General features: G+C 42.8%; 1 protein-coding gene across 1 annotated transcript in view; it reads left to right on the forward strand.

Annotated features, from left to right (window-relative positions):
* The first annotated feature begins 2,929 nt into the window (after nt 1-2,929).
* Nucleotides 2,930-19,417, forward strand: part of LOC130291274 (uncharacterized) — a 100,543-nt gene continuing 84,055 nt past the window's right edge. The window contains exons 1-2 of the mRNA XM_056539855.1: nt 2,930-2,973; nt 6,887-7,343. Coding sequence (XP_056395830.1) covers nt 6,945-7,343 — 399 coding nt within the window. The 5' untranslated portion in view covers nt 2,930-2,973; nt 6,887-6,944. The remainder of the gene's footprint in view (nt 2,974-6,886; nt 7,344-19,417) is intronic.

The following is a 19,417-nucleotide window of genomic DNA, read 5'->3' on the forward strand; positions in this document are numbered from 1 at the left end:
ACTCACTGTAAACCCCCAAACCTCCAGCTGTTGCAAAACTACAACTCCCAGCATGCCCTTTGGCTGTCCGGGCATGCTGGAGGTTGTAGTTATGCAACAGCGGGAGGCACACTGGTCGCAAAACACTGAGAGTTTGTTACTTAACTCAAGTGTTCTTCCAGCTGTTGCAAAAGTACAAATCCCAGCATGTATGGACAGCAAAAGGGCATTCTGGGATTTTTAGTTTGCAACAGCTGGAGGCACAATGGTTGAGAAACACTAAGTTAGGTAACAAACTGTGTTTCGCAACCAGGGTGCCATCAGCTGTTGAAAAAACTACAACTCTCAGCATTCATTGACAGCTGAAGGGCATGCTGGGACTTGTAGTTATGCAACAGCTGGAGGCACACTGGTTCCAAACACTGAGAGTTTATTACTTAACTCAGTGTTTCCCAACTTGTGTTCCTCCAGCTGTTGTAAAACGACAACTCCCAGCATGCATGGTCTGTCAGTGCATGCTGGGAGTTATAGTTTTGCAATAGCTGGAGGAACACGGGTTGGGAAACACTGAGTTAGGAAACAGACAATGTTTTCTAACCAGTGTGCCTCCAGTTGTTGCAAAACTACAGCTCTCAGCATTCCCAGACAGCCGAAGGGCATGTTGGGAGTTGTAGTAATGCAACAACTGGAGGAGAACAGTTTGGAGACCATTGTGTAGTAGTGTCCAAACTGTAGCCCTCCAGATGTTGCAAATCTACAACTCCAAGCATGCTCAGACTGCCCAGGCATGCTGGGAGTTGTAGTTCGGCAACATCTGAAGGGCCAGATGTTGCCAAACTACAACTCCCAGCATGCCTGGGCAGTCTGGGCCTGCTTGGAGTTGTAGTTTTGCAACATCTGGAGCGCTACAGTTTGGGCACCACTTTATAGTAGTCTCCAAAGTGTGCTATTCCAGATGTGGAAAAACTACAACTCCCAGCATACTGAGACTGTCCAGGCATGCTGGGAGTTGTAGTTCGGCACCATCTGAAGGGCCAGATGTTACAGAACTACGACTCGCAGCAAGCCTGGGCAGTCTTGGCATGCTTAGAGTTGTAGTTTTGCAACATCTGGAGGGCTACAGTTTGGGCACCACTGTATAGTGGTCTCCAAACTGTGGCCCTCCAGATGTTGCAAAACTACAACTTCCAGCATGCCCAGACAGTCCTTAAGGACTCTACAACGGGGGCATATGGATACGCCTGCCGTCCTTAAGGGGTTAATGTCGGACATCAGCTTGGTCAAGGATGTCAGGGATTATTCGTGGGTCACGGTTGGAGATAGCGATCAATGGTTACATAAACGTACCTTCGAAGTACCTGGTAAAGATGCCCAATGTGGCCGTGTGATTCCCATGAAATGCTAAATAGGATGTACCCAATATCAACGACACCTGGCTTCCATCTATCCAACAAAAAAGGCAAGCATGCAGGCTGATTAATAAAAGGCAAAATAAAAATTACACTAAATAATAGCACGAAATATAAAACACATACTTACCATACGGCTTCTGTGGCGACGGATGATATTAAGCACAATGGTCATCAGAAGGCACAATTGCGCTGGATGCAGACGAATTCGCGTTTCTGCTGCTGCAATCAGCTCTCACTTCTCCACTCCCTTCCACTGGTACATTGTGTTCTTCGCGGGTATACTCATTATTCCCGAAAATATAGCTTTTTCAGAGGAAGATGCTCAGGCAAAACCAGAGATTCTGAAATGAGGATCTAAAAATGGCTGCCAAAGAAAAAGTGGGTGGAGAGTGGGAGGAGAATGGGTGTATTTCCATGTACTACAACCACCAATGGGACGTCTTTTTATTTTAGTTTTTTCAAATTCTGCGCCAAAGCCATTTTGTCAGGAAAAAAAAAATACCAGTGACTTCAATGGGCTTTTAGCATGTTGATTCTTCAGGCGGCACGGAATTCAGCATCGGAATTCCGCGCGCGGAAAGTCTATTCAAGTCTATGGTAGTTTCATTGTAGAACAATTTGGAAAGGAATAAGTGAGCGGAATTACTTGAGTAAATTCCGCTCAAATTCCTCAGTCTGAACATACCCTTACGGTATTGAGTGCAGATGGATAGGCGGAAAACGTATTTTTATTTTAGCACAAGGGTGCAAACATAACATGATGTGAAAAAAGTGACAGAGTCTAAAGGCTTTCCGAATGCATTGTAAGATTGTTATAGTTGTGTCTTTTCCCTTTATACGCCAGTATTGCATGTCTTGTTTCTTCTCAGTTTTCTTTGTTTTTTCTGATTGTATCTTCTAGTTTTTGCATTTGCTTTCTATCTATAACTATACTTACCATGTCCTCTAAGCTATATGCATGCCCACATGGGACAAAGAGTTAAATGGCTATTTGGATTGGTGAAGGGACTCCTCCCCTTCGGGAGGTGAGCTGTGACTTTTTTCTGTGTAACATTTCAGGCTGCATGTACTCCTTGTAGCTGGGAATGTATGAGATGTTACTCTGCAGTTATTTATATATATATATATATATATATATATATATATTTTAGTGAGGACACCAATGTGAATGCTGGACATTTCTATGTACTACATTGGATTCAGTTACACGGCAACCAGATTGGAGAAGTTCTTCTGCACATGTCTGATACTACAGAGTCCTGATCACACACCGCTGCTGAGCTTTAGTACGGTTTTATCTGTTTATCAATGAGAAGAAGTGAGGACACAGAGGAGCCGGGGAAGGAGACCAGAGAGAAGCGATCCTGGGGGTAATGACAGCAGAAGAGTGCGCAGCAGCCTCAGCAGCAACATAGACTTATAAGGCAGACGGATTGGAAGAGACAGAACAAAAAGACATTGCAGTGCCAGCACCAGAGAGATGTGATCGGTGGAAAAGAGCTCATGAGAGTCGGGGGCCACATAGCCTGTCACCCCCCCCCCCCCCCCCGAGAGCCACACATCACAGGAGGACGCCACACAGGTAACAATACTGGGAAAAGGGTTCTGACATCCAAGAATCAGCATCTCTAAGGGAACAACAAGTCGCAGCATGCCTTATTTTTATTGTAGCTGAATTTAGTCAAAACTTCCTACAGTGTATGTAAAGTTACACATCTTAAAATGACTTAAAAGTAGTCCTGATATAACTCAGCAAAGGTATGTATGGAGAGAAGAAGCGCTAGACATGAGGGGAGTAGTAGTCCAGGCAGGATGCAACTATTTTCTAGAATTTCGAGATTTTGGTTTCTCACCATATAGACATTTCTCATCATATAGACCAGTGGCTGTCCGGGCATGCTGGGAGTTGTAGTTTTGCAACATCTGGAGGTCCGCAGTTTGGAGACCACTGATATAGACTATCATCCTTATCTGGGGCAAAATGTAAAATGTATTGGATAATAATAAGTTCTGTAACTTCTAATGTCTTTTCTGTTACAATTGTGTATGACTTAGAAGAGATCTGACTGCTGTCAGCAAATGGATATTTTCTTTTTCCACTAATGTAATGATTCTCGCTGCTGTATTCTATACGTTTTCTACAGCTGTAACCAAATGACCCAAATCTTCTGCGAGCTGAATCCATCAGGATCTCAAAACTTACCTAATAGTCTGCAATAAAGTACTAGTCTGAAGACCCACACAGGACTGCCTATGTGTATAGCAGTGGTCTTCAACCTGCGGACCGCCGTTGGCTGTCCGGGCATGCTAGGAGTTGTAGTTTTGCAACATCTGGAGTTCCGCAGATTGGAGACCACTGGTGTATAGAATTGTTGTAGACTCCCAGCTGTGAGGTATATTGGGCTAGGTTGACATTTTCTATATCATCTTAGGAACAAAAAAATATTATGCCAGTGCTAGATCCATGGCACGATGGTAGTAATGTTGTCTGATTGATCCAATTGACTTAAAATGTTGTTATTTGGATTCCATCAAGACTGTTGAATACCACCCTATTGTTTTTTGGCAAAAATGATGGCATCTGCAGAAGGAGCCTCCAACACAGATGTAAACCCAGTCTAAGGGTACCTTCACACGCACTGATTTTTTAGCCTGTTTTCCGCTGCGTATTTGAAAGTGGGCGGGCTCTTCTTGGCTGTCCGCAGCTGATTTTCTGCGGCGGAATTTATGCTGCGGAAAATCCACCACAGTCCCTACTGACCTTAACCTTTGGATGTAAACAATAATGTTAATTGACAAACACATTAGGTTAGAAAGTTGCAGAACGTTTCATTTAATGAAGTATTTATATTTATTTAATAGATTGAAGTTATCTGTATTCTAACATTATTTGAGGTCATATTGTACTATTGTACAAAAATGGATTACACAGGCTCCCTTTTTATTTTTTTTATTTTTTTTTATAAATGGCAATATATAACAACCCAAAAATATAGAGCTCCCTAGCGCATTTGTATGCACATGAGCAGCAAATGATCTGTGGATCTGACCTGAGCTGCCCGATCCAAATCTTTTACTTCATAGACGAATGCTGTGAAAGAGTTAAATGTGATTGACGGTCATGGAGGGAAATGTTACCTGCTGCACACTTCACCTGGCTAGAACTCATGATCGCAGTGGGTCTTATTTCTGAGACTTGGTGCAATCTAAACTTTTGACATGCCTGGAGGTCAATTACATTGACGCTTTAAATGTACTTTATGTTTATTGTACTAGTAAAGGTTCATATTGTATTTATCTTCTCCACATATCATATATACAGTATGTAGTTGTGAATTATTTTACATATATCTACTTGGTTGCTAATACCTTTCTAAATGTTCCTGTTTCATAGTCATATAGGTGATAAGGTTGAAAAGAGACAAGACTCCATCAAGTTAAACCTATAACTCTACAATATTGATTCAAAAGAAACCAAAAACAAACAAAACCTTATGAGGCAGACTCCAAATAAGACAACCATAAGTATCTATTAACCATAGCTTATAATCTTATATTTATTTTTTATGGCCTCTCTTGAACTTGATCAAATGAGTCACACAACATTGTATGACAGACAGTTCTATAGTCCACTGCACTTACAGTAAAGAATCCCTGTCTGTGATGATCGTAAAAACCTTCTTTCGTCTTGATTTAGTGTATGCCACTTGTCACAATTATAGGCCTAGAAAGATCTCTGTACAGTCCATGTATATATTTGTACATTGTGATTAGAGTAAAAGAGTATTCCTATCTCAACTTGTTGTCCCCTATTCATCCCTGCTTCATCCATTCTCTATAGTGCTGCCGAACAATTTAGCAGTTGGAAATGTTCAATGGCCCCGTAAAAAATAAATAGAGAGGTGAGAAGTGTGCTCCAGACAATAATGTCCACATTATCGGGATCAATGTGGGTCCCTGTGGTCGGACCCCCACCAATCAGCTTATTATGCCCTGGCCTATGGAGAGGGGATAACAAAATAAGATTGGAGTACTCCTTCAATTACCTTGGTCACCCCTGCACCCTCTCCAGTTCAGCCATGTCCATCTTACATATAGGTGCCCAAAATTGTACACACAATTCCATATTTTTACAGAGGCAAAACGATGTACTTGTAATGAGAAATTGTGTCTATTTTGATACATCCCATGACTTTGTTAGCCTTGGCAGCAGCTGCCTGGCATTGATCACAAAAGCTGAGTTTACTGTCCACCAATACCCCCAAGCCCTTTTCAGCAGTAGCAGTTTTACCGGGTTGCTTATTATTTAGCACATAATTGTACATTTTATTTCTATGGCCCAAGTGCATAAGTTTACATTTATTTTATTTTGGAGCATAATATGCACAAAATGTTGTGTTTGCCCGTCTATAAGGGTATTCTGGGATTAAAAAATGTTTGATATTTTGCTGGGGTAGACTATTAATAAAAAATAAAAACTTCTGTTCCCCACACTGCTCACCCACTTAGCTGCTTCTAAGGCAATGTGTCGGTGCAGGAAAAAAAAATAGTTTTCCACCGGAGTACCCCTTTAACAGCACTAGTTAACCTCTTAGCGGGGGGGGGGGGGGGGGCGGGGATATACATATATAGTCATCTATAGATGTTTCTTTATGTATACTGTAGGCAGAGACCTCCACTTACCCTCCTTGCTCTTGTTCTGGTCTGGTGAAGCCACACTAGAGGTGGACCTAAAGCCAGGATGGTAAGTGAGGCTCTGTTCACATTTTAACATGCCTTTTTATTTTAAAATAGACATAATAAAAATAGCAGACTTTTTCTGGTATTGTGTTCCTAAACAGGGGGCCTCCAGCTGTTGCTCAACTACAACTCTCATCATTCCAATGTGTGTAAAAATCACTATTGAAAATACCCATGTGGAAACCTAGCCTTAAGGTGTTATGAGTAGGCAGGTATAATACTGAAATATAACACCAATCCTAAGAAGCACTTAATAGATAGAGGATATTAGGATTTTAAAAGCATTGACATCCCCTGAAGCACTTAGTAGTTTGTAGAATAATTCTATGCTGTAGATTTTTGGTGACAGCTGAACAGGGAAGAATTGACGTAATGTGGGTAACAACTATTTAGGAGAAATTTCCAGTTAAAAAAAGAACATTAAGAAAGTGTAACTAGTAGAGGATGAGGGAGGTGGGCAGCTGTTACCAGTCAGTGAGATCAGCTGTCTACTGGAGATCTTTATAGGTATTGACATGTAGAGTGTTGGTTGTACTGTAGTTATACCACTCAACACCCAGTAAACCTCTCAGGTGTAGACATTTGGTAAATCATTTATATCTGAAGTAAGTGCATTTTCTTTTGTCAATGTTGGAATTCCTGTGGTTTATCTCTTGTTCTGACAGCTTTTCACAGGGATCCCACGCGTGCCTTTGCTCAATGAGCCATGTGAAGCCTCTTCTGACAATCTGCTGGTTATTATTCCCATTCTGCAGGTTCCAGCCTTGATCCAAGCCTTAAAAACAGCAAAGCATTGCCAGGACCTTCCATGCAATGATTATCAACATGAATATGGGATCCATAGACAAAGACATAGAGAAAGAAAGTGCTACTGCCCTGTACAGTGACTTGGAAAGGTACACTACACCTGAAATCCCTGCACCCCCTCCCCCACCTCCTCCTATCAATACTTTCTCGGATTCTTCAAGAAGTCTGTTTCAAAAATGTGACCCAAAGCGTCGATCACGATTGAGGAACTTTAACTGGGAGGCTATTCCATTGGAGAAAGTTAAGGGCCGTACTAGTTTGTGGAGCTCAGAAACATTCCAGGAAGATCTGCAGATTGACACAGGGAAAATGGAGGAGTTATTTGGAAAGCAGGAAGAAGAAGTCCTGCCAAAACCCTGTGATCGACGTAGATCTGTTTCGATTGGAGATGCTTGTTTGAACAAGGTAACGAAAACCCTCTGAACTTGCTAATATCTATCTATCTATCTTTTGTTATCCAGAGCATTAAAGATACACGTAAATAACACATGAAAACTATACTAATTTTATTTTGTTTGTGAAAACTGACAATGCTGTAGAAAGTATCTAGCTTTTTGTGACCAAAGAATGTAAGCTTTGACAGCTGTCATGATATCAATAGCCCCACCTGCCCCTTCTTTTCGGACTGAAGAAGTAAAAAATACTGTAACGTAAAATATTAGGTAGCTTTATATAGCTCCCACATACAAAAACACACATACACTGTAACTTTATAAAAAGAAATCCTCCGCTCACCCACTGTGATGGTATTGACTTTATTTGTGATACTTTTTGTAATAGTGTCCATGCATTGATGAACTTGTGAGAGTGTATCCGCTCCCTTGTATCCAGCTGTCACTCATTAAGGTGGGCATATGTATGTTCGGCTGACCTTTATCTTTCCCTATCTCCCCATACACATGAACATTTGGCACAGACTGCACCAGCTTTATCTGTACCATAACCATGAGATTGGGTAGAAAAAATCAGGAGGCCCCCTATACTCTTTAGAAATTGGAACGGATGGACTTCAATGGAAATAACCAGCTCACACGGCGCTGATCGACCAGGACACGATGTGGAGGATAAAAAAAGTGAACTTTAATAACCAAGATGCAACGCGTTTCGCTGCGCATGCGCAGCGAAGCGTGTTGCATCTTGGTTATTAAAGTCCACTTTTATCTTCCACATCGTGTCCTGGTCGATCAGCGCCGTGTGAGCTGGTTATTTCCATTGAAGTCCATCCGTTCCAATTTCTTGCCATTATTCACCGGAGGGCAGCAGACGACCTACCAGCTTTTGTGCCTTTATCATTGTTGTGTATGAATCTACACAACCACCCAGTTACCATTCTTTCTCTCACACCGGGTATCATCATTATTACCCTATGGAGCGCTTGTTCTTTTACCCCTATAATCTTTAAACAGTCGGCCGAACCCACTGGTGGCAGCAAGTTAGTTTAATGTGTATAGGCACCTTTTAACCCTATGCTTTTGCACCCAATGACTCCTACAGTTCTTCCTAAAATGTTAGTAGCATCATGTCTGTCTTTCTTATGAAACTTTCAGCATTTTTATCAGTTCCTGATAGCAGCCGACAGACGCTCACTTTTCGTGACCAACCAAAACATAGTGTAACCACTCCCGGCATGATAGATGTCTGGGGTCCTGGGAATGTTCTGCTGAGATCAGGACTGCTGGAAGGCATCGGGTGTGTGAGGAAATTAGAGAAATCTCTCCCTCAGAAGTTTCTCCTGCCCAGCATTTATTTTTTAAAGGGGGAACACCAGCCCCAATACATCTTATCCCCTATCCAAAGGATGGGAGATAAGATGTCTGATCGCGGGGGTCCCGCCACTGGGGACCCCCGCAATCTGTCATTCAGCACCCACCTTTGCAAGCTCTTCACAGCACTGGAGGCTCCGAGTGTGCATCGTGACAACCACAGGGCCGGAGTATCGTGACGTCACGCCCCACCCTATCAATGCAAGTCTATGGGAGGGGATAAGATGTATTAGGGCCGGAGTACCCCTTTAAATGCTATCTTTTGAATGAGCTGGCCTATCCCACATATAATACCTACACAATTTATATCTGTGTGTTATAGAAAGTAAAACACTCTGCGTGCTTGTTCACACACATCATTCATTAGAAGCATCCGCTGGAAGCCACAAGCTGTCTATGCATGCTCCTCCTGGATTATCCAGACTAAAATAATTGCAGTACATTTGTTTAGGGGTCTTCAATTATAGTTATATTATGTTGCATGAGGTCTTAGCAAATAAACCACTGTAATCCTATTAATGTATTTGGCTGTACACTGAATGATACATTTCATGACAGGGTTCATTGTGGCACACGTGGCACATCCACTGCACAGTTTTGGAACATATTTTTGCGCTGAAGTAAGATCATTCTTGCTTTTAACCACATTATTATTTAAAGGAACCCAGGCATGACCTGACTATAAACAATTTTGCTATTGTTTTAAACTTTATATAGATACATTAAGAAACTTAGTGGGTTATAAGCATTTAGACTTTAAGGGGTTCTCTGATGGAAACATTTTTTTTTTCAAATCAGAGAGTTAATCCTTAATCCTTCCAGTACTTATCAGTTGTTATATGCTACAGAGGAAGTTCTTTTCTTTTTGAATTTCTTTTCTGTCTGACCACAGTGCTCTCTGCTGAGACCTCTGTCAATGTCAGGAACTGTCCAGAGCAGGAGCAAATTCCCATAGCAAACCTATCCTGCTCTGGACAGTTCCTGATATGGACAGAGGTGTCAGCAGAGAACTGTGGCGACACATTAAAAAAAATGTCAAAAAGAAAAGAACTTCCTCTTGAGGCACCTGATAAGTACTGGAGGGATTAAGCTTTTTTTTTCATTTATTTTTTATAGAAGTAATTTACAAATCTGTATAACTTTCTCGCAAAAGTTGATTTGAAAAAAAATTGTTTTCCACCGGAGTACCCTTTAAGACAATATGATGCAATGCAGATGTGGTCGCGGAGTGTGTGGTGCAGTGCAGATGTTGTTACCCTAGGGGGAGATGGCAGTAACCCCTTGTATTCATGACGCCAGGGTGTTGTTTTATCCTATAACCACCCGAAGATATGTGGCTGGATCCTGGGCTAGGCATGGGGGCAATAAAGACTACGACGCCAAGTTACGGACAACAGTAACTTTACGGAGGGTAGACAGTCGGTAAAGTCTATACAGTTCAGCCAGGGCCCAAGGAGGTGACCAGTGATGCAGAGACCTTAAGGGCTTGCTGGGACTTGTAGTAGGACTGGACAATTGAATGCAGACCACACAGACTTGACAGATGACCGGGACTGACTTGACTCATAAAGCTGTAACTTTAGCTTATTTGACTTGATGGTGGCTGCAAGACTGGACTTTGAGGTCTCCAACACTCTGAACACACACACTAGGTGACTGCACTGGACCTCAGCTTAGCAGAAGAGCAGAGCTCAAAGAGCGAGAGCTAGCTCCACCCAAGGCTTATATGTGGGGGAGACTAGCAGGGAGCCCATAGGTCACTTCTTTGATCACCTGGTCACTGGTACCTCCTGGGTAACAATCACATGATATATCACATGGTATAATTCTTAAAGCAACATTACATTTTATAACACTTTACATGGTAAAACATATTTACAATGGGGAAAAAAGTGCAGAAGGGCCTTGGAGACACTGAAGGAGGCTGCCTGATAGGACAGCAGGAGCCTGTGATAACACCTCCCGTACTGGGCCACCACACAGACAAAGCCATCTAGGGACTACATGTACATCTCAAATACAGGCGGCCAATTTTTGTTATAATCACATTTTTTTGCATGATTACATCGTATAAATAGTCATTACATCATTAGTATCAAGATAGGATTTGCACAGTCTGAAGTCAGGGCAGTATATACCATGTGGATCACTGACTGGCATTTTAGGCGGCAGTGCAATAAGTTTCTGCCAAACAAAGGATGCAGATTTTTTTAACTTTACTGTAGAACATCACAACTTAGACAACAAGGGGACTTCAGATCTTCCAAGGCAGGAGGCACAACCTTGAACATTGCTTAATGTATAATGTCCTTACTAGTGATGTTGCGAACATAAAATTTTGGGTTCGCGAACCGCCAACGCGAACTTCCGCAAAAGTTTGCGAACCGGCGAACCGGGTGAACCGCCATTGACTTCAATGGGCAGGTGAATTTTAAAACCCACAGGGACTCTTGCTGGCCACAATAGTGATTTAAAAGTTGTTTCAAGGGGACTAATACCTGGACTGTGGCGTGCCGGAGTGGGATCCATGGCAAATTACATAGTTGATGCAGAGTCTGGTTTTAATCCATAAAGGGCATAAATCACCTATTATTCCTAAATGGTTTGGAATAACGTGCTTTAGCCCCCTTTAGGCAGCACATAGAGCCCCCCCTTTAGGCATCACATAGTTAGATTCCCCCCTTTAGGCATCACATAGTTAGATTCCCCCCTTTAGACAGCACATAGATTCCCCCATATTAGGCAGCACATAGTTAGATCCCCCCTTTAGGCAGCACATAGGTAGAGCCTCCCTTTAGGCATCACATAGTTAGATCCCCCCTTTAGGCAGCACATATATTCCCCCATGTTAGGCAGCACATAGTTAGAGCCCCCCTTTAGGCATCACATAGTTAGATCCCCCCTTTAGGCATCACATAGTTAGATCCCCCCTTTAGGCATCACATAGTTAGATCCCCCCTTTAGGCAGCACATAGAATCCACCATGTTAGGCAGCACATAGTTAGAGCCCCCCTTTAGGCAGCACATGGAGCCCCCCTTTAGGCAGCACACAGATTCCCCCATATTAGGCAGCACATAGTTAGATCCCCCCTTTAGGCAGCACATAGATTCCCCCATATTAGGCAGCACATAGTTAGAGCCCCCCTTTAGGCAGCACATAGTTAGAGCCCCCCTTTAGGCAGCACATGGTGGGATTTGAAACCAAGGCCCCGGCGCTGCAAGTCAGCAGAGCTAACCTCTGAGCCACCATGCTACCCTTACCATACATCCAATATGCACGGTTGCTAAAATGGACAGAGATGTCAGCAGAGAGTACCAGAAAAATTAGGCATGTACACATGGGTCAAAAATTTGGTATTGTTGCAGCCGCAGCTGTAGCAGCGCCCAGAAAAATTGCGGCAGCATAAAAAGTGCAGCACCAGAGGCCAGAAAAATTAGGCATGTACACATGGCTGAAAAATAAGAACAAGCGCATATCCAAGAGTCCAGAAGACTCCATAATGCAGGATGGAGAAACAGACAAAGAAATTCTTTTCTAAATAACATTTTTCATCAAATAAAGAAACAGAGTTCATCCCTCTCTGTATTTTATTTTTGAAAATTTAAGTTTAAAAATCACACGCAACAAGCGTTCCTTGGTGTTATGGTTAGTACTCTGGAAAATTCAAGTTAAATTATCAGAAAGTCCAGAAGACTCTATGATGCAGGACGGTGAAAATCACAGAGAAATCCTTTTCCAAATAACATTTTTCATCAAATCAAGATGAAAGCAGCGGCCAGAAAAATTGCAGCAGCAGAAAAAGTGCAGCACCAGAGGCCAGAAAAATTAGGCATGTACACATGGCTGAAATATAAGAACAAGCGCATATCCAAGTGTCCAGAAGACTCTATAATGCAGGATGGGGAAACAGACAAAGAAATTATTTTCTAAATAAAATTTTTCATCAAATAAAGAAAGAGTTCTTCCCTCTCTGTATTCTACTTTTGAAAATTTAAGTAAAAAAATCACACGCAACAAGCGTTCCTTTGTGTAATGGTTAGTACTCTTGAAAATTCAAGTTTAAATTATCATAAAGTCATCATAAAGTCCACAAGACTCTATAATGCAGGAGCGCTGGTGCGGTGTGACTCTCCGCTTTGAGGCAAGTCAACCCCAAGATGGCGTGACACTGCCGTATCAGGGATGTGGAATAGCACTTGTGGAGCTGGGGGGGGGGGGTGCCGGTGATGTGGAGCAAGACGCAGCAGTGGAAGAGGACTCGGCTGAGGAGGTTATGGAAGAGGATGGAGTATGAGGAGTAGAGGAGGTGGCAGCAGGCCTGCCTGCAAGTCGTGGCGGTGTCACCAACTCCTCTGCAGAGCCACGCATTCCATGCTTGGCAGCCGTCACCAGGTTTACCCAATGCGCAGTGTAGGTGATATACCTGCCCTGACCATGCTTTGAAGACCAGGTATCAGTGGTCAGATGGACCCTTGCCCCTACACTGTGTGCCAGACATGCCATAATTTCCTTTTGCACAATGGAGTAAAGGTTGGGGATTGCCTTTTGTGCAAAAAAATTTCGGCCGGGTACCTTCCACTGTGGTGTCCCAGTGGCTACAATTTTTTTTAAAGGACTCAGACTCCACCAGCTTGTATGGTAAAAGCTGGCGGACTAGCAGTTCCGACAAGCCAGCTGTCAGACGCCGGGCTAGGGGGTGACTTTGAGAAATTGTCTTCTTGCGCTTAAACATCTCCTTGACAGACACCTGACTGTGGGCAGATGAGCAGTAACTGCTCAAGGCGAGAGACGGATGGTTGAGAGGGGGCAAGGAGGGCACAGTGGACCTGGCTGAAGATGCTGGACCAGGAGGAGGATGGCATCTTTGACTTTGTGTGCTGCTTGTACTGATGTGTTGATCCCATAGGCGTTTGTGATGTGACATCATGTGCCTTCGCAAAGCAGTTGTGCCTAGGTGGGTGTTGGACTTCCCACGACTCAGTTTCTTCTGGCACAGGTTGCAAATGGCCTCGCTGTTGTCAGAGGCAGACACACAAAAAAATGTCACACTGCTGAGCTCTGCGATGACGGCATTCTGGTGGTGGCAACAGCATGCGTTGATTGGCGTCCCGTCTGGCTGACCCCGGGTGCCGATGCATGCTGTCTGACTGTGCCACTAGCTCCTTGCAACGACCTCCCCCTGCTTCCAACTCGTCTCCTCCTCCTCTCTGTCTCCCCATCTGAACTTTCCCCCTGTTCTTCTCTTCTAGCGGGCACCCACGTGGCATCCACGGACACATCGTCATCATCAACAACTTCACCACTATCTGACACCTCAAGAAAGGAAGCAGCAGCGGGTACAACATCATCATCACACCGTACCTCCATGTGTGTAACGCTGCCTGACTGAGACATATCCCTGTTAACTACATCCTCTGGCAATAATGGTTGCGCATCACTCATGTCTTCAAACTGATGTGTAAATAACTCCTCTGACGAATCAAGTAAAGCTGCTGTGGTGCTAGTGTTGGTGGTGGCGGCAGGCAGGCAAGTGGTAGCATGAGAGGTGCCCGAAGCTAAGCTAGAGGAGGAGAAGGACGGTGTGTCAAGGTTCCGAGCGGAAGCTGTAGTAGATTGGGTGTCTTGTGATAGCCAGTCAACTAAGTCCTCAGAACTTTGGGGGTTCAGGGTACGTGGCCTCTGAACACTGGCCATTCTAGGGCCAAAGGGAATCCCAGCACCACGACGGCCCCTGCGGGGTGGCCTTCCTCTGCCTGTCATTTTTTTGGTTAAATTTGCACAAGTGTCAAACCAAATGTGATTTGCACTAGGCTGACACAATTTGCCCTGCAGGCAAGAAAAATGGCAACTGTGACGTGAACTAACAGTGACGACTGATTTTATTTAACAGCCAAAAAAGGTCTTTTTTTTTAAATTTGCACAACTGTCACACCTAATGTGATTTGCACTAGTGTGACAATGAGCAAAAAAACTTGCCAGCGGAGTTCCCCTTTTATGCAGTGGTCCCCAACCAGGGTGCCTCCAGCTGTTGCAAAACACACGGACTGATATATTTCAGCCCTTTGAATACTGTAGTAGTTAGTTGCTTTAAAGAAAAAAGCTTGCCAGCGGAGTTCCCCTTTTATGCAGTGGTCCCCAACCAGGGTGCCTCAAGCTGTTGCAAAACACACGGACTGATATATTTCAGCCCTTTGAATACTGTAGTAGTTAGTTGCTTGAAGGAAATTAAGTTTGATTCTGGAGTACCCCTTTTAACCAGCGGTTCCCTCCCAACCAGGGTGCCTCCAGCTGTTGCAAGACTCACGGACTGATATCTTTCAGCCCTTTGAATACTGTAGTAGCTAGTTGCTTGAAGGAACTTAAGTTTGATTCTGGGGTACCCCTTTTAACCAGCGGTTCCCTCCCAACCAGGACTGATATCTTTCAGTCCTAAAAAGGGCTTTTTTGGGTGCTGTCCTTAAAGCAAATGTTACACTAGTGCTTTAGGAGTAAACTGGACCCTGAATACACCACCTAGCAGCAACCTAGCTATCGCTTTCCCAGCAGGAGCAGCTTCTCTGACCCTCCACTTCCTAAGCCTGCAGCATGCTGAATCAGGGTAAAATGGCGTCCGTGCAAGAGGTAGGAGGGTCTGGAAGGGAGGGACTGATGCTGATTGGCTGTAATGTGTCTGCTGACTCTGACTCACAGGGTCAAAGTTTACTGCAATGTTAAAGTATAGGGGGCGGATCAAACTTCACAGATGCGAACGCGAACATGCAAAATTCCCCGGGAACTGTTCGCCGGCGAACAATTCGTGATATCTCTAGTCCTTACTTGCACCCCACGAGGCATCAGCCGATTCTTCTGTAGGAGCAGTAGACAAACATGGCAGTCTCTTAGTCACAGTAGGGCAGAAATAGCTACTTGTCAGCCTTGTAGGTTATAGCCAGTCCAAAATCTGTCCATAAATCTGTAACAAAGGAGCATCTTCCTGGGGCCTTGGAAGTAATAATACTATCTTTGTATACAGTAAAACCCCTATAGGAAAACCACTTAAAATTGCATTGAAAAGTAGTTTTCTCATAGAAAAAGGCAAAAATGTAAAATATATGTAAAATATATGGAATCGATATCTGTCACGCATAATTAAATAAAAAAAGCTAATTTTGCCTCTTTTATAAGTTCCGTTGTCACACCCTGGATGGCCAAGTAAACAAACACACTTTTCAACATATGAACAACTTGTGGCTCAGGATGGGACAGGACCTGGCATTGAACCTGAATAACATGATAACCAACTCCTTAACCCCTTAAGGACCAAGCCCATTTTAACCTTAAGGACTAGGTCAATTTTATTTTTGCGTTTTTGTTTTTTCCTCCTCGCCTTCTAAAATCCATAACTCTTTTATATTTCCATCTACAGATCCATATAAGGGCTTGTTTTTTGCGTGACCAATTGTACTTTGTAATGAAACCTCTCAGTTTACCATAAAATGTACGGCGAACCCCCAAAAAAAATTTGAGGGAGGAAATTTAAATCAAAACCACAATTTTGCTTATTTTGGAGGGTTTTGTTTTCACACTGTACACTTCACGGTAAAAATCCGCCATGATGGATGATCGGATCGCAGCGCTGCGGGCGATCCGATCATCCATTTAACCCAACAACAACCAAGGATGAGTATAGACGTCCTGTTTGGCGGCCGTTTAGGCACCAGGACTTCTATACTCGTCCTTGGTTCTCGTGGGTGCTGCCCAGTGCAGCCACGAGATCGCGGCGGGGACTCGGCTGTAACACACAGCCGGGACCCTGCAGCACTGCCGGGAACGAAGTAAACTTCGGTCCCGGCAGTTTATCCCTTACAGCCGCAGTCGGAAGCGACTGCGCTGTAAGGAGTTTTGACAGAGGGAGGGGGCTCCCTCTGTCTCTCTCCTGTAGCACCCCGCAACTATCGCGGGGTGCTGCTGCTTACCTGGGCAGCCGGGGGTCTTTACTAGGACCCCCAGGTCTGCCACGGTTATTGCCAGAGGCACGTCCTCATATGCTGCCTGCTAGTATAAAACAAAATATATCTGCAATGCTTTGGAATACTAAGTATTCCAAAGCATTAAAAAAAAAGTGAAAAAAATATAAAATAAATAAGTGTAACAACAATTATGGACATTTATCAACGGGTTTAGTCAGGTTTTCTTTACTATAATTGTCGCAAAATTGTCGCAACTGCGACTACTTGTTTTTTCGTGCGACATTTTGACTGGAAAGCGAGAAAAGCAAGTTTTCCAAAAATTAACTACGTAGAAATAATTTTAAAATGGACTACGGGTAGTCAGGTATTTATTAACTGCGACAGTCGCAACTGCGCAAAAAAAAGTCGCAACAGGGTTAAAAATTGACTAAATTTACTCCAGCTCAAACATGGAGCAGAAAAAGCTACTACCAAAGTAAAAAAGGAAAAATTGCTTACGTGAAAGAATATTATCAACAGGCTGAAACCAGTTGATAAATAAGTCACACATAAGCAATAAAAAAAGTAAGGAAAAAATTACTAAACAAAAAAAGAATACATAAGCAAACATTGATAAATGTCCCTCAATAAGTATAAAAAAAGTGTAAAAAAAATAATAAAAATACATTTATTAAATAAATATAATGAAAAATAAAAATGTATGTTTAGGATCACACGGCGCACATCTGCAGCATATTACGCTACGGATGCCCGCCAACAGTCACAATAATGAGCTCCCTGCTGCAGCTGGGTAGCTTTGTGTGTCCACTAATAGTGTTGAGCGGCATAGGCCATATTCGAATTCGCGAATATTCGCGAATATATGGACGAATATTCGTCATATATTCGCGAATATTCGCATATTCATTATCTCCTCGTTTTATTTTCGCATATGCGCAAATCCGCGTATGCGAAAATTAACATATGTGAAAATTTGCATATACAAAATTAGCATATACGAAAATTCGCATATGCGAATAGTAGCATATGCTAATTTTCGCATATGCGAATTTCCGCACGCCAGTCTCACACAGTAGTATTACAGCCTTCTTTACACCACACAAGCTGGAAGCAGAGAGGGGTGATCACTGTGATGTGTACTGTGAAGAAAAAAAAAAACGAATATTCGTAATTAAGAATATATAGCGCTATATTCGCGAAATTCGCGATTTCGCGAATATGCGATATTCGCGAATAATATTCGAATTGCGAATATTCGCGAGCAACACTATCCACTAATAGCGTCGGATTTCCCGCCGGAAGTCATGAGCGGACACACTGAGCTACCCAGCCACAGCAGTGATCTCATCCTCATCCGCGGTGTGAAATATGCTGCGGATGCTCTCTATGTGACCCTACACTGCGTCCCATTCATAATGCGTTTCCGCAGTGTTAGAGGTATCCGTCAGCATCATGTCAAAAAGAGTGATGCTGATGTATACTGTAGCAGCTCCATTCATTGACATCCCTTTTTTGACATGACAACAGACACCTATACTGCAGAAACGCAGTATGAATGGGGACTATTCATATAATGATGCCCTGAAAGCCAAAGGGGGCTCATCTCCTTTGGGGTCCTACCACGCGGCCAAGGAACCAAATATGGCCTAAGCGGGGGTATTTCCACACACGGGCCGAGCAGCTTAATAAAATATAGGGTACATTTCTTGCAATATCAGAAGTGATGTACAAAAAATATTCCCCACAAATTATGCATTTGTGAAAAATTGCTAATTTTTAATTTTTAACACTGACTTTGTAATAATTCCTGCCAAAAAACGATGGTGTTAAAATACTCACTGTACCCTCGAGCGAATACCTTGAGGGGTCTAGTTTTTAAAATGGGGTCATTTGGGGGGCATCCTATGTTCTACCACCTTCAAATTTCTGCAAACCTTGCACAGCACATAAAATAAAGATGCACTTTTCAAATTTTCCAAATTTTCCAAATTTCAAGTTAAATTGTTAGGCTTCTAATTAATTTAAAATGTTAATTAAAAACAAAAAAATGCTGTCAAAATAAAGTAGACATCTGAAAGTATAAGTTTCATAAACTATTTGGTCAGGAAGTACAAATATTTGCAACCTATTAGTGTTAAAATAGCAACAAATCTTAATTTTTAAAAAATTTCATGATTTTTTGCATTGTAAAAAAAAAAAACTACAAATGATATCGGTTACTCTTACTAATTAACCAAAAGATCACCAAAGAGGTGATCCACTAATCCCCTGTATTTCCCATATATTAAAATACTATAATCTTTATTGAACACAAAAACACCAAAGAACTAATGGGTTAAAAGTATCAGCGTGTTTCTCTTCCCATAGTATTAGTTGTTAGAGTGCCATTCTGGCATCACTGTATCTCCATCTATCTGTGCGCGTCTGCAGTATGCGCACTGTAAGGGAAGAGTGTGCACTGTATTTAAAACCTACTCGCGGCCCCCCTCGACATGTTTCGCCGTACTATACGGCTTTGTCAAGAGGTTTTAGGGCACTGAGCGAGGAACGCCAATTCAGGGGTTTAAATAACCTCCTATTGTGATGTCACTGTTGGGGGAGTACTCATCTCTGATTGGCAGGACGTAATTATATCCAATCACGACGCACTATTTCTGATGGATCTGTCTCTCCACCTATAACTGTGTTTTTGTTTTCACCAATCCACATCATTGTTTAGTTGTTACTATAGTGATGTATCACATGATCGTTTACGTGCGGCGCGGT

This window comes from Hyla sarda, chromosome 9 (assembly GCF_029499605.1).
Source record: "Hyla sarda isolate aHylSar1 chromosome 9, aHylSar1.hap1, whole genome shotgun sequence".
Taxonomy (NCBI): domain Eukaryota; kingdom Metazoa; phylum Chordata; class Amphibia; order Anura; family Hylidae; genus Hyla; species Hyla sarda.